Here is a 16802-nt window from a genome sequence, read left to right on the forward strand (position 1 = left end):
CTGCTACCATATGGGATGTTACCAAAGCCTGGCAAATGTCAGTAACAGTCAGAAAATTATATCGGTATCTAACAAGTCTGTGTTCTTCCTCCAGGTGAATTATTCCATCAGTGCAGCCATGGTGGTGGAAATTTTCATCTTTTTTGATAAGAAGTGCTATACCTCACCAACCAACCTCCAACCACTTATTGCCCTGCTCATGCTTTATGGGTAGGTTTTTGTCTTTTCCAGGCTCTAACAGTTTGTTTGAAAATGTTCATTACATTTGACACTGCCAACAAGTTACATTTTGTGCCAGTATTCAGCATTTTCATGTAGTAAACCAACACAATTAAATGCCACCGTACAAGCTCCAGCATTTTCCTCTTGCGGCTCTGTAATTTTGTGAAATATTGACAAAACCAAGAGCAAATTATCTCTCTATCAAAAGCAATTTCAAAACCAATACCTGAATTGATTCCACAATGGCTGGCTGATTTTTAACAGCAGGGTAATACAAGATTTCTTTTTTCTTTCTGTTGCCACAATGATCAGTTGTCTGGCTGTCATGATGAGTTTTAACATTCTTGGACACATGGGTAGATTTTAAAATGCCTCTATCAGACATCAGGCAAACTCATCAATTCATGTCCATATGTATAATAATACATATAATACAATATTTTCATTCTGTTTTTTTACTGGAGTGACATGTATTCTTTTGCTAAATGAGGAAAATTTAGCATAAATATTTGTCACATTTTATATTCAACTTTTTGTATCTTGTCAGTAGTCTGCCAATCCCCTATTATTTGATATGCTAATTATACTTTCACCAAACTAAGGTGCAGGTGATTTACTGATGCTAACGTTTAGCACCTTTGATAGTCAATAAAATATAAAATTATTGTGCAAAATGACACCCATTCTTATGTCTCAGTTCTTTGAGCTGCTCTGCATAAAAAGTACTTAAAAAGTTGATTAGCAGGCAGAACCCACAGCTAGTTTTCTTAACAGTGTATCATTGGTTTCTGGCATTAGATTGTGGCATTCACTGTGCTTAACTGGTGCTTTTTTTCATCTCTCTCTGTCTCTTGTAGCTGGTCTGTGACGCCCATGATGTACCCCATGTCCTTTATATTCAGCGTGCCCAGCACAGCCTATGTCTCTTTGTCGTGCATCAACCTCTTCATCGGCATCAACAGCAGTGCCATCACCTTCATCCTGGACCTTTTTGAGGGCACCACAGTAAGACCATGGAGATTTGCAACGGCTTATTCCATGCACCTTCGGTATCACCCTAATGTGTGTGTGTTGGATTTCTAGGCTCTGTACAAGGTCAACCAGCTGTTGAAGACCCTGCTGCTCATCTTCCCCCATTACTGCCTGGGCCGAGGTCTCATAGACATGGCCATGAATCAGGCTGTGACTGATATCTACGCTCGCTTTGGTAATACAAAACACACGCATGCTCTGTAAACTCACAGTCCAGCAAGAAAATACTTGTAGCAACACAACTGTCAGCCAACACGACATATCAACACTCTGAGTGAATGATGGGTCACTGGTTGCATCAGAAACCTGATAACTTACATGCAAAGTTGTAACACACCGTAGACAGCAGATTCCGTTGCAGTGAAGAATACATACGGGAAGTGAAAGTGCAAAATATGAAATATTACAATACAATTACAGTCACTGATTTCACTACAAAATATTATTAAAAATATATTCAAAAGAAGCTAATCTTCTGTTATAACTTAAAAATGTCCTCATGCCAAGCAAAAACACCCAACATTTTTAAAAAGTGTGAAAGCGTGATTGACAGGTGTGCTACACTGATGTAATTCCCCAGGCGAGGACTACAGTCCAGACCCCTACAACTGGGACTTTATTGGGAAGAATCTATTCTGCATGGCCGTTGAGGGATTCGTCTACTTCATCCTTAATATTCTCTTCCAGTATCGCTTCTTCCTGCATCACTGGTAAGTGCAGCAGAGCTTGAATTAGGAAACCAAACTCACCAGATGTATTTTAGTAATTGCTCATTAAAAATTACAATCATGTGTAATCAAATGCGGGGATGTTTTCTAGACAACACAGTGTGATGTGAGGAATGCATTGATTGACTGGGGGCTGATTTGCTGAGTGGTTCATTTTTCCATTGACAGGATATTAGACTGCCCAAAGCCTCCTATTTTGGATGAAGATGTAGATGTAGCAGAGGAGAGAGAGCGAATCTATAAGAGTGAGAAAACTGATGACATTTTACGCATACGAGACTTGTCCAAGGTGAGACATTTTTCTGTTCAAACTATGATCACTCATGGACAATAGACAAAATACTAAGATGGATGTTCAATAAAGATCTCAAACTTAAGAAATTCTTCCATCTTTGCCCTTGTTTTGTTCTCATCTTGCTTTGCCAGACGTACACAGGAACAATCATCCCCGCCGTGGACCGAATCTGTGTGGGCGTATCACCTGGAGAGGTGTGTGTGTGATGTAATTTACTCCACAGGGGAAACATTCAGGTCAGTATAATGTTAATCTATTGTGTTTTATCTCCTACAGTGTTTTGGTCTCCTGGGGGTTAATGGAGCTGGGAAGACCACAACGTTTAAAATGTTGACTGGAGACATTGACGTCACCTCAGGAGAGGCCTCAGTCGCTGGTCACTGGTTGGTAACATATTATTTTTACAAATAGTAGGAAGTAGCCGTCATGGAATTTATACATTTTGAGGCTTGTAAACAGCAGTCTTATTGTTTACCTCAAGTGTTTTCCCCTAAATCTTCAGTATTTTGACCAACATCCTGGACGTCCATCAGAACATGGGATACTGCCCACAGTTTGATGCCATAGACGAGCTATTGACAGGTAGAGAGCACCTACACCTCTACGCCCGCCTTCGTGGAGTTCCAGAGGCTGAGATCAGCAGGGTGAGATGCAGCTTTTGTCAGGAAATGAAGAGATGTAAGCAGCACCGTAAATGATAAATATGTCCTCCAAGCCTAACTTATTACCCCCCATTCCCCTTCTTGTGGAGGCAGAAAAAAGACAAATGGAAAAGGTGATGTTTTTATTTTAATTACAAGTAGCATAAAGTGGCACATCCTTTCACTGTAAGCACTGAGGAAAAATGAGCCAGAAGAGAAGAGCATATTGGACAATTAAAGCAGCAGTTTGATTTAAAAAATAGAACTACAGTTGAAGACAGTACACACAAATCTTTGGCAGGCTTGGTCTTTTCATCAAGCAAATGTCAACTTTTTAGACAGAGAAGAAAAAAAACATCACAAAGAAAAAAATATCACCTAGAAAATGAAGTGGAGATACCACAAACAGTCATAATGTGCTACTGTGGTTTAAAGAATCAAAGAAGTTCTGTTGGAAGCCTTGCACATGTGGAAACTGCAAAGTAAACGTACCGTCATTTCAATCTATAAACCTGTCTGATTTTGATCCTGTATCAAATATACAGCTTTGCTTTAGAGATGTTTGACTGCTTCGTAACATGAGGCACATGCTCAGGTTGCAGAGTGGGCCATCCAGAAGCTGGGTCTGTCAGAGGATGCGGGCCGGAGTGCTGGGACTTACAGCGGAGGTAACAAGAGGAAACTCTCCACAGCCATCGCCATGATAGGCTGCCCTGCGCTGGTGCTGCTGGTGAGGCCCACACTGATGACAGTGCTCGGTTTGGATTAGAGGTTTATGAATGTGGTCACAGTTACATGAGCGTGGTTAGGTGTTTGTGTGTGTGTGCTAACGTGTTTGTTGTCATTATTCCTGTACATTAGGATGAGCCCACTACCGGTATGGACCCTCTCTCCAGACGCTTCCTGTGGAACTCCATCATGAGTGTTATTCAGGACAGACGAGCTGTGGTCCTCACCTCACACAGGTAAACAACAAGCTGTGGCTGTGTGTCTACATGAATGCATATTTATGAGCACAGATTTTGATTCTAATTTTGACACTTGTCTTCACAGTATGGAGGAATGTGAGGCGCTGTGTACCCGCTTAGCAATAATGGTTAATGGATCATTTAAGTGTTTGGGAACCATTCAGCATCTCAAATACAAGTTAGTCATTTTACTTCATCTCCTCCAGTCAAATTCTTAAAATAGATTCCTCTAAGAATTCAACAAAAAAATGCAAATTCCAAGTAGCATAACAAAATTGCTGATCTTTGATGCTTTACCTGATGCCAATGTGAACACAGGTATGGCGATGGCTACGTGGTGACCATGAAGATCAGGGCAGCTAAGCCCGGTTGTGCCCCAGACTTGAACCCTGCCGAAGCGTTCATGGAGAGCACCTTCCCTGGATGCATCCAGAGAGAGAAACACTACAACACTCTGCAGTACAAGATCTCCTCCTCCTCCCTCGCCAGGATCTTTCAAATGGTCCTGGCTAACAAAGACAAGCTCAAAATAGAGGACTACTCAGTGTCACAGACCACTCTTGATCAGGTAAATGAGCACAGAGATTGAGATGTTATTCTTATATATTATATGTCAAATCTTGCTACACCAGGTTTCATTCTATTTTTTTCAAGGTCAAAGCCATCGTTTCAGTTCAGAGGACGACATATTGATCCTAATGTTTCTATATCCCTGCAGGTTTTTGTGAATTTTGCCAAGCAACAGTCAAGAGAGGATGACGCTATCGTGTTGCATCCGAAAGCTGCTGGGGCACAGCGATACATTGACACCACACCCATGAAGTCTTTGAGGAAGTGAACTCAATTAGCTCAACTGGTGCTGCCGTGTTAAACAAAAACGCGGCCTATGCATGTGTGTGCGCTTCGAATGACTGAAAGCTAGCTGGAAGAACTTGAACCTCCTCTTTAAATGAGACAGAAGATACAATATAGTCATCATGGTGTCCCGCCCAATAGCCTGATAGATACAAGTGACTGGTGCATAGTCAGTTTTGTGATACTACAAGTGTAAAATCACAGGAGATGAACTGGGTATGTCGTCCAATTTGTGCTAAAGACGTCTTTTTGCAGTCCTTGATGATCCATGTGTGGTGTTAGGCCTTCAAATGCAGTCTGTGCTGCACAGGCTCTACTTTGCTTTTCTGATGAACAGGGTTAGCGGGCTATGAATTTGGAAAGTGTGGAGCATTTATGTGCCTGCTACATGTTCCACATCCTGCTCACCTTGTAGGCCTTGCCAACTAAATGAAACAGAGCTTTAGATTTACGACATGGACTGTGACTTTGATTGATGATATGTCAAACAAGTCCAATACTGCACCGCGATGGGAGCTCGATGTGAAGAAAAGCATAGGTCCATATTTTTTTTTGCTTCAGATGCCAAGAAAGACTTTTTTTTGCCTTCTTTAGATATGTGAAAGAAGCACTCAGAGAAGCATAGTCTTAGCACTTTATTGATGCAGCTTTGATTGAAGCATCGCAGTTTTTACCAAGACGTTGAGCAATCTGCTTTAAAAAAAAAATCTGCTAGTGCAATACTGTTAATCATTTTTACAAAATACTTTTGCTGCTATTAAATTTATTTCTATATCATGTGATCTTTTTATGCCACCAATGTCTTGTTCAGTCTGTGTGGCTTAAACTGTCTACATTCCACCAACACCTGGTGTCATTAGAGGAAGCTGACACAATGCAACAAGTGATGTTAGTGAAAGGACCATCATGTAAATAAATACATTTTCCTTAAGAAGTGCGATTTTCTTTTACGCTACAATTTTCACCACATTCACATTTCTAGAAAACAGTTGAATAAAACCTGAGATTAGACAGCAAGGGCGGGTGCAGCAGTTATCACTGACTACCTGATAAGCCCTCTACACATTAATGCCAGAAGTTACACTTCTACAGTACAGTTTCCATTTCTCTGAAGAAAACAGTCTGAGACATACAGTGGAGAAGCTTAATATTAGCATAATTGAATATCTGCTTTATCAGCATTCCCACTGAGAGCTCAAAAGTGATGCTGCGCTCTCAAATGGATGCCATTTTAATATTTAGTCTGTTTGTTTGCTTCCACAGGCACTTTATTATGAGCTATAGAGAATCGTTATCATTCCTTTTATTTAACCTGAAAACATTATTAGTGCTAATGTAAGCATTCAGCACTGGAAAGAAGTGACACATGTTTGCTAATGAGGCAGCTTGCAGTGAGAGCTACTCATTGGTTTGAGTTGGGGTGCTAAAATGCCATGTCCTGAAAGAACCAAATACCAAAAAATCCAACAATTATGTGTAACTGAGGTTAACACAGCAAAGTGAATATGACAGCAATAAAGATTTATCTCATTACTAACTTCATATCACATATCAAATGACGAAGCACAAACTAAAATCCTTTGCTGAAGCAAACACTTAACATGTTGCAAGCTGTTTTTAAAAGGCTCCAGTGTATTGCCATGACATTATTGCTCTCATTCCCCCTCCTCTCAGTTCATTCATTCATATAAAAAACTTGCATAGTGCTGGACTCTGGAGCATGTCTTCATGTCTTCACTCAGAGGATCAGGGGGATAATGGCCATCCGGAGGCTGGGATAGTCGTTGAATTCCCTGCTGTAGGCTCTGTGCTTTCCTTTGGCCCAAATGGTCATCTGAATGAACCCCAATAATGTGTACAATGCCACTGGAATAGAAAAAATGCACATATCAGAACATACATATTTTGGTGCAACTATGGTGAGTTGGTGCAGGAAGTGGATTTATGCTAACAAAACATAATCTGCTGTACATACCAGGCAGACACTGGGTCATGATGGAAAAGCTCACCCAAGCTCCAACCTACAGTGTGGGTCAAATACAGGCAAATAGGCTGGTAAATACACAAGCATAGACGATATTAATTACCAAAACGAATCCCCATGAGCGCTCTCTGTTACCTCATATGTGTAATTTGGACAGGATACAAAGAAAAACAGCCATGTGAAGGGGTTCTTCGTTGGCATAGGAAACCTTCTGCCCCTGGATCCTGAGAAACAAGAGCAGGATTACGTTAAAATAACATTTACATTTTATTTCATGTAGCAGTTCACTTAGTGATAAAAATATACTGTAGATGACCATATCATGCTTAGTTTTAGCATGGACTGTAAAGCAAATGATCAAATGGGAACAAGTGAATGATTTAGGGTGATTTTAATATATGATGTCATACAAAATCTAAATAAATGGGTTGGACAATATTTACAAAAGGTGGTGCACTATGGAAGAAAACAGAAAAAAGCTCAACAGCTTACCATCTCCTCTGAGGCTATTTAGAGTCAAGTGAATGGAGAAGTTGCCTAGTTCACACATCTGAAGCAGAAACAAGCATTTTCACCCCTTACTGTCGTGCATCCATGTGCACTGAATTAATGTTGGTCCCGAGTGAACGCCGGCATACATACCACAAACATGACTAATGCAGAGTTAACCTGTAGCTCTCCATATGCTGTGAAGAGAGATATGCTGGTGTTAATGCAGAAAATACAAAACAGTGTGTGTGTGTGTGTGTGTGTGTGTGTGTGTGTGTGTGTGTGTGTGTGTGTGTGTGTGTGTGTGTGTGTGTGTGTATACATGGGCTGACTTACATGGAGGTGTATAAAGAGGGTGGTTGATATAGTAGGCCAACCAAGCTGAGAAACCCCAGTAATAGGCACAATTCTGACAGAGAAAGCAAACAATACAGATGTTTGAACATGTGAATATGATTTTCTTTTAAGCGTTGCATGCTGTACAATGAACTGGGGCGTTATAATGTACATTTCTGGCTCACTTTGATCCAATTTCTACTTTTAACTGCTAGAATACACACAGTAGAAGACCTATAATAACTACCTCTCCTCGTGAAGACACTGTGCTCTGAGAGTGTTTTAAGCAGCATTCTGTATCAGAAGGAGTCCTTAGGCTAAAATCAGTACCACAACAGCTGGCATGGGACAGGGAAAAAGAGGCCACACGCTGTAAAGAGGCGAGCATCTCGTCAGAGGCTCTTCTTTTCAAGGGTAGTAGTGTCCTCACCCTTACTATTATCCTGAGAGGCATGGTCCCATGGGAGAAACGATGCACAAAGATAGTCTCTATCAACCTCTTCATATAGTGGAAGGTATGACAGGCACAGGCTAGCCTGAGAGACAGAGAGGGGGGGGATTGAGGTCTGAAGTACAAACGGAGGCGCTTACATTTTTGTCACAGTATGCAACTTCATCACACAGTCTTTGTCGCTGGTTTAAAAATTCAGATGAGATCACACTTAAATGATGTCTGGTGCCAAACTGGGTCACTGCAGCCACAAAACCTTTAGGATTCAGCATGAAACTGCAATCTGCTGTCAATAACAGAACAAAAAAGGATAAAATAAACATGCGCAGCTAGCTGCAACACATTATCAAGAATTCAGGAGTTAGGATTCAAAGGCTTGAAAAGATTTCAAGATTTCAGAACAAACAGAAACAGATGGCATTAGATAAACCTGTCCTACCTTCAGATACTACACTAAAATGACAACCCAAGAGGAAGAGAATGTGGATCAATAGGCAGATCAGCATGAATAAAGAGACAGTCCAAACCATCCTGTCAGAGAAACAGGAAATATTGATTTCTTTCGGCAACAGTTATAATATCTCATGTCAGAGTAAATGGTACACTGACATCTGATCAGATTCTGATTTATTTTCACAGACTGACTTTTACTCCATTGTAGATGTGATTCCATTTGTAGCGAAGCACAGAAAAGCAGAAAAAAAATTAAAGTAACTAAAATTAAAAACAAAATGACTAAAATGTAGTTTGACATTTTGGGAAAATGAAGTTCAGGAACAAAGAGCCCGAACACATCCCACTTCTGCACAAATATTTAAGCTCAACTGGTTCATTCATTTCCTCTTCAACTCCGAGAACACATCCGAAGAAGCGGCTCCCCCACCCTGACCATCAACTCCCCTGGTTCCACCCTGTCTCCACGCTGACAGCTCACACTGGTCCATCGTCACACTCCATCCATCCATCCATCCACGACCCGTATCTCTCCCTTCATCCTCTCATCCCTCACTCTTCTTCCCCTACTCTGTCATCCCACTACCCTAATCTCTCCATCCCTCACTCATTCATCCCTTGAACCTCATCCCTTCCTCCCCTCATTCCTGAACTCTACCTTCCCTTTGTGCCTTGACCCTCATCCTAATGTATTCTCCTTCATCATCTCTGCTCTCCTCCATCCAGTACCAATAATACGGATTAAACCATCTGTAAATCTGCATGGTCTTTGTTAGTGAATACACTTTTAGACTTAGAAAAGATTGATAAAATGTGTAAGTGAGAGCACAATAAATCATTTCATCTAAGTCTTGACATGAAAGTGAAAATGCATTTTATCCAAAACATACAACTAGTATAAAAATGTCTTTCCTTCACTTACGTGACAACAAGATAGGGACTGGAGGTGAAGGCATATCTGTGTGAGTAAATGTATGGGACTCGAAAATAGAAGAGGAGGTAGGTGAGAAGGGGCCCAATGCACTCTGCCAGAAACACCTGGAGACAAAAGAACAGGGAAAGTTTACACTTTATTCTCTCTACTGTGGAGCCCGGGAGCCATCATGGAGAAAACTTATGTTACATTTTGAAACACAGTACCACAAAGGTGATAGGCAGTGCAGGGGAAACTCGCTACACAGTAATGTCTTTTTAGTTGTGACGAGTAACGTGAAGTGTTAGTTTTGCAATGCAAGTAATCAGTTATTTAGATATGTTTCAAACAAGAAAAATTTGAATTTGTCAGAGCGCACGTGTAGCTCGAGATGGAGAAGAGGGCAGCCTTTATGTCGTGGAAGTATCTGCGGCCGAAAGGGACTCGAGCACCACAGTGAAATGCAAATTGTGCCTGAGTGATAAGTGTCTGTCAATCTGTGACGAGCTCTGCTTCAAATCTGAAGAAGCGCCTGCGAGTGTGGCCCTGTGCAAGCTAAGCAGAGCTCCACAGCACTCAGCTATCCTCCGTTTCTCTTCCAAGTATTTGGTACTTTCAAGTGCTTCAAGTAATTCTACTTTCTTTCCTGCAGTTGAATTGTAAAAAAAAAACCAAAAAAACATACATGTTGCGTGAACTTTTATTTTTACTTGTAACCAAACATAATAGTTAATAAAGAACTGCAAAGGGGATTTCGCATCTGTTATTCATTAACCTGCGTAGAATATATGCTAATTTACTGTTAGTACATCAGTAATCCTGGAGTGTGCTTCTCTTACCATAGTCCAGCCTAACTGTGGACCCAGATCTCTGAAGTACATGGTGGCAGTGGTCCCAACCGGTAGATTCTGTAAGATTTCATCATCTCTGAGTGATTTTTCCTCTAACAAAGAAGAAGAACAAATATTTTATGTGCACAAATTCATCTGAAATTCTCCCAGAAAGTAATTCTACCATGCAGTGGAAAACATAAACTCTAGATTATGAAGCTTTCTGAAGCTGAGAAATGAGCGCATTGACAGAATCTGCAATTACAGTCATGCAGATACACGTTAAGCACTCGTGTGTGCAGCACTGTGGCTTAAACTGGTGTTTCAGAGTGTTTTTAATGAAGGTCTGATCAGTTTTTCAGCACACGTTCTCTCCACCTGAAAGCTCATGGGGGCACAGCCACAGCCACAGATAATATGCTGTACTAATTGGATGACATTTTTAGAATATCCTCAGGGGTAATTGGCACACATAGCTTTTAACCAAAGTCTCTGCTTGGTGCTTTTCAGTAACAAGATAGCCTTTAACAAAAGCTGCAATATCATGCCTCATGGTAGGTCTTTTCCTGTCCTGCATATGTCTTTGCTATTTTAATTCAGGCTAAAATGAATGGAAAAAGGATGCACATTTAACACTCTTGCTTTTATTGTGAGCCGGTGGTCTTCTTAGTGATTGTGGCTCTGCAAAGGTGAAAGGCTTTCATTCACCTCCAGAGCGAGGGGGCATTGCAGATGTTTCAGGATCACACTGGGTAATGGCAGTGATTTCCTTTCAAAATCCCCCTTTATATTCCTTTGCATTTGGCAGGAAAAATGCTAAATATCCATACCTACTTAGCCTAAATCACATTATATAACAGCCATGGATCACATGTGCATGCAATAGATTGTCCTATTCCAGTGAACTAAGTCAAAACCTACAGACAAAACATAAACTGTCCTATAAATAGCAGCAGAGCCGATTTCTTCGCCGCATCAGACGCTGGATGACTGGGTGGTAAATGCATCGCTTACTGCAGCTTTAATGCTGCTAAAGAAACACTAATAAATACACATACGTGAGTAATCGCAACATGGCTACTTACTGGGGTCAAGTTTCAGAGCCTGTCTTGCTGGATACCAGTGAGGATCTGAGTGGTTCAAACACACACACACACACACACACACACACACACACACACACACACACATGGTTGGACAGAGCTGGCTTAGCGCACACAGATTTTGGCCTTAGGCCTGATAATAATTGATCACAATGGAATAATGTTGAGCTCTGCTGCTCTGATGGATGCCGATGGCCTCGGGCTTGGCAAACATTTGGTAACATTTCTGACCAGAGGCACACACCACAAGAAATTGTTCGTAATGGGGCATCTCTCTGGGGAAGTGGTGTGACATGATATACTGTAGGATGATTCATTCAATGGCATAGCTGTCTTATTAATCAGCATTTTTACCTTCTCTAAGAACCATGCATATTCAAGACTGAGTTCAAAGTAAATATGCATTTAAAGATACAAACCAATAATACATCAGTTTAAGATCATTTCAAATTGTTACCTTGACTGCACAGTATATCATAGAACCAGCAAACAAAATGAACACTCAGGCCCACTAAACTCATTGCTTTACAAAGTGAATAGAAACACTCACATGATTTGTGAAAAAGGCTCTTGATGTCTCCAATCGTTGAGTACGGCTCCACCTGGGTGGAATACAAACATAAAATATGTAAACTTGATGTATTATCGGTGAAGAGACTGACAGTGTTTCTTGCTAAAACCCCTAAAGCAAAGCTCACAGTCATTAAAAAGTCATGCAGGGCAGACGGAACATGTTGAAAGACACAAAGCTTTATTTCAAAAGAACTGTGTCTAAAATGATTGTCCAATTGGTGGGATGATACAGCCAAGAAACATAGATTCTTGGGTTTGAATATTTCCCTTGATGTTAACATAGCAGGCTGATACACAATACATAGAGTCAGACTGTGGAAGATTATCTTTCCAACCTTAAGACTACCTAAGGCGAAATGAAAGGGTAAAACTGTAGCAATATGGCAGCATACCTTATCTAAAAAACAAAGCTGCTCTTTGGTTTTGGCATCCAGGACCTTCACCTGAAGAAAACACAAGATGCACCACCTTTAAGCACAAGACCCAGCTAATAAGTTCCACACACATTTAAGAGATTATGAGAGATTTTCATTCACACCTCATACTCAGCCACTGAATATTCACAGTGTGCTATAAATGTGATGAGCCTCAAGCTGCCACCTCAGCAACAAAACCACAGGCAGTGAAAGCTGGCCCTGCTTTCGCATCCTATCCATTACCAGAAGGCTGGAAGTACATCGTAGGTTGTAAATTTGAAAAGAAGTCAACTCTCTATCATATAGTATTTCTACCCTTTGTTGATTTATGCAGGCACACTTTCCCATAAGCCACCCAGCACTTTATCTTCAATACAGCCTCAAAATATCCATGATATTGACACTAATATTACGCTGAAGATCCATCTTTTTTTTCTACTTCAGAGCATGCATGGTTTGAATTACATGTATCTATACTGATTATTGGCTATTCTTTAAACATTCCCTGGCTCTTATCCAACAATGGGGATTATAGGACATGCAGTCTCAATTTGAACTCAAATCACATAATAAATCAGGCACAATTGAAAGACTAGCTCAACAAAAAGCACTCAAAGCAATGTGATTTATCAGTAGCATTCAATCAACCGCAGAAATGTGAATCAAATATGAATGAAAATATCCCCGTATGGGTAAGCACAGCTGAAACTCTTCTTAGTGGCGCTACTGTCAAGCAAGTCCAGTTTTCCTGATCAAGTGCAGGCATCTCAGCCTGAATAATGAGGCTGGTTGAGTCTGGTGAGGGTGAAAAAAGGGAATTGTGTTGTCCTGCTGCTCTCTTGCGCACATCCTTTTCATCTTAATTAGACCATGTCAGTAGTGATGTACGGCATATGCAAGGAGGATGGTGGGTGGCGGCCCACAATTTGCCCTGAAAGCACTCCATACTGTGCGGCTCAGCAGAGCTGTCCTAGCTAAATTGGTTCCCTTACTGGACAGTGTAATAACCCGCTAATGGATACCGAAAGATTTGCTGAGTGCACAGTCAAGAAAGGGAGAAGGAGAATGGGGGGAGAGAGAGAGATAGAGAGAGAAAGAGAGAGAAAGAGAGAGCTCTATACCATCTGCTGTTTGCATTGCAAAAAAACACAAGCTTGGTAAGTCATTTAATCTTGGACCAAACTTATTTTACAGCATTCTAATCATGAATTCTTGGTTTGTGTCAGTCGCATCAAATCTCATACAAGAAATTGGGTTTAAGTTCCCCCTTTTTCAAATTACTGTACACTCTCTTGGAAATCTTGCAACCAGCAAAACCTCCCAGTTCAGTGAGAAATACCCTGCGAGGCACTTCACAATTCTGGATATGAAACATGAGTGATGCACCTTGTCGCTGTGTGCAGTGTGTGTGTGTGTGTGTGTGTGTGTGTGTGTGTGTGTGTTCATGCTTGGCAGGATCAGAGCACAGGGCATGTTGACGTCTCAGTAAAGGGCATCCTGGGAGATGGGTTTGTTTTGCTTTCCATCTGCCAACCTTCCCAACTGCGTTCTAGGGGCACATGTTGAGGCATTTGCATGCTCACGAAGAGCATCAAGGGTGTCATTAGGGCTGTGTGTTGTAAAGCCGAGTGCACTCTGCTGTGCTGTGCCCTTGTAAATCTGATTATCAGACAGGCCTGTCCTCTCATGGGAATGCAGGGCATTGCTGACAGCACAGGTCACACAGAACATGTGCGTGCGTGCTTCTGAGGGCTGGTGAGGGCTTTGTGGATGTGAGGGGAATTGAAGTGTTTTTCAAATGAACATTTCTTCTTTGCATGCAAAGTGTGTTTCTGAAAACTTTCAGTTTGACATCTGAGGTGATCTGGTTTGTTCTTCTCACGATATCTGTCTTAAATAATCCAAGTAATGGATACCTACTTGAAGAAGTCTTCCAGCTGTAATGGCTCCTCTTAATGTGATGGCTGATGAATGTAATGGCTGATCTTCACCACAAGGATCATTACTTCAAACACTGAGCATGATACGACTGAAGCTGATTAGCTGCATGTGACTGCCGAGTGTACACCACAGTCTTTAGCTTCCACACTCACACAAACTGGACAGAATTTCTCTTTCAATCAAGGAAAGCAATCAACAAAGCCCTCATTTAACTTTTCACGTGCTGTAAATTGAAAGTCTGCCTTTTGGATTTCCACAAGCATCTGTCTCAGAACACTCTCAGAGAGAAAAGGGTGTACTTGTCATCCTGCAGCTGAGAAACAGCTCAACTCTTAACCTTAACTTTCAAAGAACCACTAATACTAAGTGTGGATAAGATTGGACAAGATGCAATCATGCTGTGAAAGTGAAATGGCCGTGAGCTAAGATGAGGTTGCTAAAGCGCTAAGTAGCGAGGCTGAATTTCCTGTGGTGTTCCAATAAAAGCTTTAAGAGCAATTTGGCTTCAAAAGTTCCATAAGTGAAGTTTGTTCAAATCTGACGTCAAACACGGGCGTTAAGCCTTGAAAAGTCCACAAACCTTGAAAAGCATAAGTATAAATCTTGAGGCAGGGCAAAGGTTGTCCATTCAATGTCAAGCTGCACACAGCAGCTGGTTAGCTTTGACTGGAGAATAGGGGGAAAACAGCAGGGAACAGCTAGCCTGGCCCTGCATCCGGCACGCAACCCCTCCATTTTCACAGTTTGGTTGTTGTACAGATGAAACAAACAAGATAAAACCTGCTCATCAGCGAGCTTTGGAGGTGCTCGTAGGCAGATTAAAGCTTTGAACTGAGCAGGTTAGCTGTTTCCAGTCTTTTTGCTTAGCTGAGCTGGCTGTAGCTTAACATTTGGTGTACAGACGTGACAGCGGTGTCAAATCTAAACTTATGACTTCTATCTGTCTGATAAACTGATAAATCAAAAGTTTGGCTCATTCAGCTTGCAGCCTTTCTGTCGGCCTGACGGTTAGTGAGAGCATGGCTCACATCCCAGAGCATGTTGTAAATTAGCGTGAGTTCATAGCCCTGCTGAATTCCTTGTCTACTTCTTCATTAGTACCCATCAGGCGCTGTGAGACAAGACCGGAGCCAAGAAAAAATCATGACAGGGTCTCCGGCTCAGTTAAGTTTACTCTGACATGGAAATGTGGACTCCAGAAAGTCTGCTGAGCTTTAAACGTCTTCAGTGTTTTTGGTATTCAGCAAGCCATAATTTGTTTTTTCTGTCTTATCACAAGGCTGCTGAGCACAATCATTCTGCTAACGTCCGACTGACATTCATTTTAAAAGTTTAGCCCCATGAGCTGTCTTCAACGTCTGATGAGTGTCAACAAGCAAGTCTGAAAAGATCCATCCCGTTTTTCACAGTAAATGGAGTTTATCTGACGGTACAGCATCTGTATCTGAGGATCAACTATCAAAGTCATTAAGAAACATTATTAATACAAACTTATTAATGATTCCCAAATTCAGCTTGACCTCCATTAAATATTGTTCAGTGAGTCTCTTGCTGAAGTGCGGCCTTGTGAAGCACATCTAAAACTCCCATTCAAAGGCATTGTGTGCCACTTAGCTTAAAACTGTTATACTGTGCATCCACACTTACCTCAAAGAAGGTGGGCCGACTCATGGCGGTGGGTTATTATTGTGTCCTCTGTGCACAGGGTGAAAGAACGATGGCCTTAAACATCAGTATAAGAAAACCCAACACACACACACTCATCCCTTTCACACATACAGAAGCAGTTCCTCTCCTTTCGAGGACAAACCCTGGACTGACCCTTATTCTTCCCAGCATCCTTCTCTCTCTCTCTCTCTCTCTCTCTCTCTCTCCTCTGAGATAGTGCTGGGACACAGAATCACTACAGGCACTCCAGAAACCCTGCACATGCTCTCCCTCCCGCTTTCCCTTCCTCCTGCCTTCACCTCTTTGGAGAACAGCACTTGGCAGAGACCAACTTGGCTCAAGTTAGCAGGTACCCACCTGAGACTGAGACTGCTGAACAGTACAAGAACGCTGGAGAATGCCAGGGATCATAAAATATATAAGACGACACAAAACTTTAATATCTCTTTAGGAAGTAGGAATCTTTAGGAGCACTAAATCAAATAAACAAGTGGAGCAAATGGATTCTATAGTTAAAGGCACCTCTGAAAATGCTAAAACATGAAAGGTATTATTAGTTATCATGTCACCAAATGTCAGCAGAAGGCTTAGACCACCTTCATCTTTAGCAGCCACATACCCAAAAATGAATTATACGCAAAGCTGCAATACGAGAAAATTGTTGAAATGTGAGCTGTACTGTAAGTGAAAAGGATGTAATTATTGTCAGACAGTGGTAGTTCATGAATTTGCTCTGTAATTTAAAGGTAAGAGGATTAGAATTTATTAATCTCCATGGGGGGGGGGGGTCATGAAAAACCACTGCACACCTGATTGAAATGAGCCTTTTAGCTTTTTCTACACTCTTTTGGACCTAAGTGTCATGACCTCTTCGCTGTTCTTCGGGCGCTCAGATGTCTCTTCA

The 16802-nt window shown here is 41.4% G+C and overlaps 2 protein-coding genes across 2 annotated transcripts in view; one reads left to right on the forward strand and one right to left on the reverse strand.

Moving 5' to 3' along the window:
* The window catches only part of abca4a (ATP-binding cassette, sub-family A (ABC1), member 4a), a 33828-nt gene extending 29064 nt beyond the window's left edge, over positions 1-4764 (forward strand). Inside the window, exons 39-51 of the mRNA XM_070985670.1 lie at positions 95-210; positions 1080-1227; positions 1306-1429; positions 1835-1964; positions 2151-2271; positions 2409-2471; positions 2554-2660; positions 2780-2921; positions 3514-3648; positions 3780-3883; positions 3972-4064; positions 4205-4454; positions 4605-4764. Of these exons, the coding sequence (XP_070841771.1) occupies positions 95-210; positions 1080-1227; positions 1306-1429; positions 1835-1964; positions 2151-2271; positions 2409-2471; positions 2554-2660; positions 2780-2921; positions 3514-3648; positions 3780-3883; positions 3972-4064; positions 4205-4454; positions 4605-4724 (1653 nt within the window). The 3' untranslated portion in view covers positions 4725-4764. The remainder of the gene's footprint in view (positions 1-94; positions 211-1079; positions 1228-1305; positions 1430-1834; positions 1965-2150; positions 2272-2408; positions 2472-2553; positions 2661-2779; positions 2922-3513; positions 3649-3779; positions 3884-3971; positions 4065-4204; positions 4455-4604) is intronic.
* A 522-nt stretch (positions 4765-5286) lies between these two features.
* Positions 5287-16119, reverse strand: tecrl2a (trans-2,3-enoyl-CoA reductase-like 2a). The gene is made up of 13 exons (XM_070985669.1): positions 15878-16119; positions 12266-12316; positions 11851-11902; positions 11283-11327; positions 10207-10310; positions 9377-9492; positions 7981-8086; positions 7551-7623; positions 7368-7411; positions 7218-7275; positions 6861-6949; positions 6717-6762; positions 5287-6607 (listed from the first exon to the last, which is right to left on the reverse strand). The coding sequence occupies exons 1-13, from the start codon at positions 15899-15901 to the stop codon at positions 6480-6482; spliced, it is 936 nt and encodes a 311-aa protein (XP_070841770.1). The 5' UTR covers positions 15902-16119; the 3' UTR covers positions 5287-6479.
* Between the last annotated feature and the right edge of the window lie 683 nt (positions 16120-16802).

This window comes from Chaetodon trifascialis, chromosome 18 (assembly GCF_039877785.1).
Source record: "Chaetodon trifascialis isolate fChaTrf1 chromosome 18, fChaTrf1.hap1, whole genome shotgun sequence".
In the NCBI taxonomy this organism is placed as follows: Eukaryota; Metazoa; Chordata; class Actinopteri; order Chaetodontiformes; family Chaetodontidae; genus Chaetodon; species Chaetodon trifascialis.